The 5,369-nt window shown below is 45.8% G+C and overlaps 2 protein-coding genes across 2 annotated transcripts; one reads left to right on the top strand and one right to left on the bottom strand.

Annotated features, from left to right (window-relative positions):
* The first annotated feature begins 883 nt into the window (after nucleotides 1–883).
* Nucleotides 884–2,107, top strand: Pglym87 (Phosphoglyceromutase 87). Its single transcript, XM_018100724.3, has one exon. It carries the CDS (start codon nucleotides 996–998, stop codon nucleotides 1,875–1,877), a length of 882 nt encoding a protein of 293 aa, XP_017956213.1. The 5' UTR covers nucleotides 884–995; the 3' UTR covers nucleotides 1,878–2,107.
* Nucleotides 2,108–3,925: 1,818 nt separating this feature from the next.
* LOC108660193 (chymotrypsin-1) lies at nucleotides 3,926–5,151 on the bottom strand. Its single transcript, XM_018113504.2, has 2 exons — nucleotides 4,429–5,151; nucleotides 3,926–4,374 (listed from the first exon to the last, which is right to left on the bottom strand). The coding sequence occupies exons 1-2, from the start codon at nucleotides 5,107–5,109 to the stop codon at nucleotides 4,192–4,194; spliced, it is 864 nt and encodes a 287-aa protein (XP_017968993.1). The 5' UTR covers nucleotides 5,110–5,151; the 3' UTR covers nucleotides 3,926–4,191.
* Nucleotides 5,152–5,369: the final 218 nt, after the last annotated feature.

Raw genomic sequence — 5,369 nt, 5'->3', positions numbered from 1 at the left:
CTTGGCTCTGCCGGCAGAGTGGCGCTTGCAGGCACAGGCAAACAGTCTGCAGCTCCTCTACAAATTGCTCAGTCTGTTGGCAATTTGGCTGGTGGTGCATCGATCTCTGGTAGCCAGCACCACCAGAGCTGACCACTGTAGACAATTTATCATGTGAGCTGCCGTCTAGTGGCGGTCGTAAAAGCTCTTTATGGCTGCTTCTGCTTCTGCTCCTGCTCCTGCACCGGCTCCTGCGCCTGCTCTAACCATATCCAGCCTAAGCCACATACTCAAAGCGCCTCTTGGCCAATTGCTTTTCTGCTCGCGTTTCACTTTGACAGTTTGCATTGAGCTGTCGTTCGCTTTTATGCACAAAATGATTTACTCTGCTCGCCCATGTGCAACGCTCTCCATTTTAATGTACGAAATAATATTTATAGTTTCATTGACTCAACAATTGTAGTCGCAGAGTTCGATTCTATTCCAATTAAAATAATATATATTATTTAAATTATATTTTTGGAATTTAGTAAATTGCCCAATAGAGCTCATAATAATACAAGAAATATTATCTATATAATTTGGATTTTTATTTTATTTTTTATTTTCATTTTATTGCAAGTTTTCCAATCTTCAGATTTTATACACGAACACGAAATAAATATTTTCTATTTATCTAGCCATCATAGCGCCCAAGCTCACAGAGATTCTACATACAATAATAATTTTAATTTTAAAATTTTGTAATTTGCCCAATTTTACTCCATAATACTACAAAAATAGTGTTTATATAATTAATTAACATTTATAAATTAATATCTATATAGTTTTGTAAATTTACCAATCTTTAGATTTTATATTCGAACAGAAAAAGAAATCATATTACCAATGCATTCCATCCGAATTTCCTACATATCTAGCTATCATGGCGCCCAAGCTCATGGGGTTTATTCAGTTACAGATTTAGCTTTGCGAAAACCAAACACTAAATTTTCTTGTTGTATAAATTTGAAGTTATGATTGCTCTACCAAGACTCGCTTGCGCCAGTCACTCGCTCGGCCCCTGTTCCGGGGGCAACCAGAAGGGCTGCAGCTGCGCGGCAACGCAGCAGACGCTGCGGCACTCGAGTAGCTGTGATAAGTTCGTTGTGTTGATGGTGCGGCACGGCGAGTCCGAGTGGAACCAGAAGAATCTCTTCTGCGGCTGGTACGACGCCCAGCTGAGCGAGAAGGGACAGAAGGAGGCGATTGCGGCGGGCAAGGCCATCAAGGATGCCAAAATGAGGTTCGATATAGCGCATACTTCGGTGCTGTCGCGAGCGCAGAAAACGCTCGATATCATACTGAAGGAGTGTGGACAGGAGGGCATACCGGTACAGAAGTCGTGGCGTCTCAACGAGCGCCACTATGGCGGTCTGACGGGGCTCAACAAGGCGGACACGGCCAAGAAGTATGGCGAGGATCAGGTGAAGATCTGGCGTCGCAGCTTTGACACGCCTCCGCCGCCCATGGAGCAGAATCACCAGTACTACGAGTGCATAACCCAGGATCCCCGATACTGCGATGGGCCCAAGCCCGGGGAGTTTCCCAAGACCGAGTCGCTAAAGCTGACCATCGAGCGCACCATGCCCTACTGGAACGAGGTGATTGTGCCCCAGATAAAGGAGGGCAGGAAGCTGATCATTGCCGCGCACGGGAACAGCCTGAGAGGAATCGTCAAGTATCTGGACAAGATCTCCGACCAAGCCATCATGGAGCTGAACCTGCCCACGGGCATACCCTTTATCTATGAGCTAGACGCCAGCATGGCGCCGCTGACGTCCATGAAGTTCCTGGGTGATCCCGAAACAGTCAAGAAGGCCATGGAAGCCGTGGCCAAGCAGGGCAAGGCTAAGTAGTTACTTTTAGGGTTCGACGCATTCGCTGCAGAGCGCAGCTAAATAAACTGCCATAAATACGAGAAGAAGGTCAAAATAATATATTGCCCAATGCACTTGCATAGATACTGGGCACAATCTGTGTTTGTATCTGAATCCGAATCAGAGTCAGAATCGAAATCGGAATCGGAATCGAGAGAGTGAGCGAAAAACGCGAATGTCAAGCAGCAAATAAATTTATTTGATTTTAATTGACAATGAAAAGTCAACAAAGGCTGGCAGAGCACAGTCGAGCCAAAGTTATATACAAATACGTAAATATATGTATGTGTATATATATTTATGCAGATGCACACATATGTATATGCAGATATGTATATGCATGTATATAGAGCGATATCTGGCTTCAGTCTGCAGAGTCTCGACCCAATCCCAGTCTCATTTCGACGTCAATTTTAATTGTTGTTGCTCGGGTTCAGTTGGAATTTCTGTTGCGCGACATTCAAATGGGTCGAATTTTAATTTGTTTAAATGAAATACTCATTTAGGCTTTATTGACAAACAAATTGAATTGATTGATCTAAATGAATTTATGCGGTCAGCGACGAGCGTCTAACGAATACCCAAGACCAATCTCTCAGTCTCACTCTCTCGCTAGAACTCTCCTGCTCTCAGCCTTACTTCGCCCCCATCTCGCGCCTCATGCTCCAATGCACACTCATAATAATATTCTCAATAGTATTTGTATTCTCATTCATATTCATAGCTATGTATGTAGTTCTTTAGTCACTATAGATTTTCTAGGCATTACGAGCTTTAACTGGAACTGGAACTGGAAATGAAGCGCATTGCAATGCTTTGCCAAGCGGACAGTGTGACCATATACTATATTATATTATCGTGCTTCTACGTTTACTCAAGTCTGAGTGGGTATTCGAGGGGTGTGATACTTGCCATACAAAAGCTCGTATTGTAAGGAATATTTGGGGACAAATTCTTGGTATGAGTAAGAGAAATTCTAAGATTTCTCTTCTCTTCTAAGATTTTTTACACACCTCGCATCATAAAAATATTAAATTTTTGTTATTTTAGTTTTCAAAGGCTATGCTAAATATAAATTAAAAACTACAAAACGAAACCTTTCATATAAATTTATATATAATTCGTCTACCTCGCTTTTTAGCCAACACTAAGAAACGACTAATACCTCCTGCCAAGAACAAACCGTATAAATATTCAGTTATATATAGATTTTAACACTGAAAACTAGTTAATACTAGTAAGTAAAGCTTACATATTTAAATTTTTTATTCAATAGCTTTCCATAATAGGAATGTTATTCCAATAAACCAAACCTAGCCTCTTAAGTGCCATAAAAAGTCTTCTCGGAGTTTCGTTGACGTGTTTTCAAAAGACGTCATTCATTGTGATGGCTTTATAAATTCAACTAACAACTACTTTATGAGGAGCAAAGTAGTTCTAGATTACATCTAAAGCACAAATGGAATTCAAAGATGTTAGTAGACGAATGAGAATCAACATTTCAGCTGCGATAAGCTCGACTTGATTCATTCCAAAGCGAATGAATTGAGCTGCCTGCATGAACTAAGTTCAGCTCTTGGCTCTGAGGCTCTTTTCGCCAGTGCCAATCTGTTGCAGTCAAATCGAAGAGCGTGAGCTTCGTATTATTTGTTTGGAACTTAATTATGTAACTGGCAAGGAGAGCCGCCTGGGCCATCGCTCGCTTTGGTTCCACTACAAATACGAATGCAGCATAGAAATTGAGGGAACATAAAAATGTTTGCACTTCGTATTTGTCGCACATAAAATCTAATATCGAATTACAAGAGCCGTGCCACAGTTCCATGCAGCATGCGGCATGCGGCTTGTGGCATGCAACCGGCCAAGGGGGCAGCCGACTGGAGTCTGTGAAGCGTGCGTGTTAGCGAAACTTTGTCTGTCTGACTAGTTGCCTGGCTGGCTGGCTGACTGCCTGTAAGGCGTGCCCCCAGCTCCAGGCCACTGCCCCTCGCCGTCTCTTCGGCTGCCCATAAAGAAACTGAATTGAGTTAAATGTGCGATAAATTGCTTTTTGCATTTATCATGGTCCACAAGCTGGAGCCGAGCCAGAGCCACAGCCACAGCCAGAGCCAGAGCCAGAGCCGACCCTGAGCCAGGGCTGGGCCTAAGGCCGGGCAGAAGATGCTGCCAGGCCAACGACTGTGGCGAATATTGAACAAGATTTTTAATTAGCCGCCAAAAAAAAAGAAGAAAAGAGTCAAGAGACCAAATACAAGTAAATGAAATGAGACAAAGTGCAGGGCTTTTGTGGAGTTTATTGTTTGTGCAGATCCTGGTTGAGGATCGCGCTGATGTAGGGCAAATAGCTGGAGACGCGCGTGTAGACATCTGGCTTGCCCTGGGCACAGGTGGAGCTGCCATATGACACAATGCCCACCAGCTGCTGCTGCCTGCTGCCGCCGCTGCTGGCCAAGATCAGCGGACCACCCGAGTCACCCTGGAGAAGCGGATTAGCTGAGGCGAATCTCAGTGGAACGAGTCAGTTACTCACCATGCAGGCGCCCCGGCCCGGCGCGGACAGCGCGCAAATCTCGTTGGGCGTGACGCGAAAGCCTCGCTTGGCGCATTCCTCATTCGAGATGGTCCGATAGTCGAGCACCTGCAGCCGATCGGGCAGCTGAGCGCCCGTGCTGCTGGGCAGTGTGGAGCCCCAGCCGGTGAGCCGGACAGGTATGCGGCGGCCAATACGTTCGCTGTCACCCAAATGTATTGTGGATATATTGGCGTGCTGCAGCTGGAACGGCGGACTGACCTGCAGCAGGGCAATGTCGTAGACGATGCGCGGACTCATCGAGTACTGGGGATGCACGTGCTTGGCCACGATCCTGTGCCGCTGGCCGGCCTGCCTCCAGTTGAGCACGCCAGCGAGCACGCTGAAGCTCTGCAGCTCCAGCTTGTCCACGCAGTGGGCGGCGGTGAGGACGTGCTGCTCGCTGACTATGGAGCCGCTGCAGAAGTGACGCCAGCCAGCGCGGCGCATCATCTGCATGGAGACCTGATAGGGCACCGACTGGTTCATCAGCTGCCCGCCATTGATGCGAAAGATGTCCTGCTGCTGCTGCTGCTCCTGCTCCAGCTGGAAACCCAATTGTTCGCCCGCCTCGGCTAAGGGAGTCTGGAGCAGAGCCAGGCAGAGATTCAGAACGAGCAATTGATATTTCGCTGTTGGCATTTTGTCAGTCAGCGCTTTACGAATATCTCACAATCCATAGAGTCTTATCTTTTATACTAAATGAATCCTATGGATGCGCCGCCTGCAACTGTAGCTCAATCTTCATACATTTGCCCAAGATAAGGCGAACTTAAGCAAATGCTATGCAGATATAGATAAATGTTGCACATAGCTCAAGTGTGCGATAATAATTCAGGTCAGGGTTGCAGTCTGCAGAATATCAGATCAAATATTATGGCACTTTAGCCACTGAAGGTCAA

The sequence above is a fragment of the Drosophila navojoa genome, chromosome 2 (assembly GCF_054131105.1).
Source record: "Drosophila navojoa isolate 15081-1374.11 chromosome 2, UAZ_NAV_1.0, whole genome shotgun sequence".
NCBI lineage: Eukaryota > Metazoa > Arthropoda > Insecta > Diptera > Drosophilidae > Drosophila > Drosophila navojoa.
Note: the sequence above shows the minus strand (reverse complement) of the source record. Positions and strands in the feature narration are given on the sequence as shown.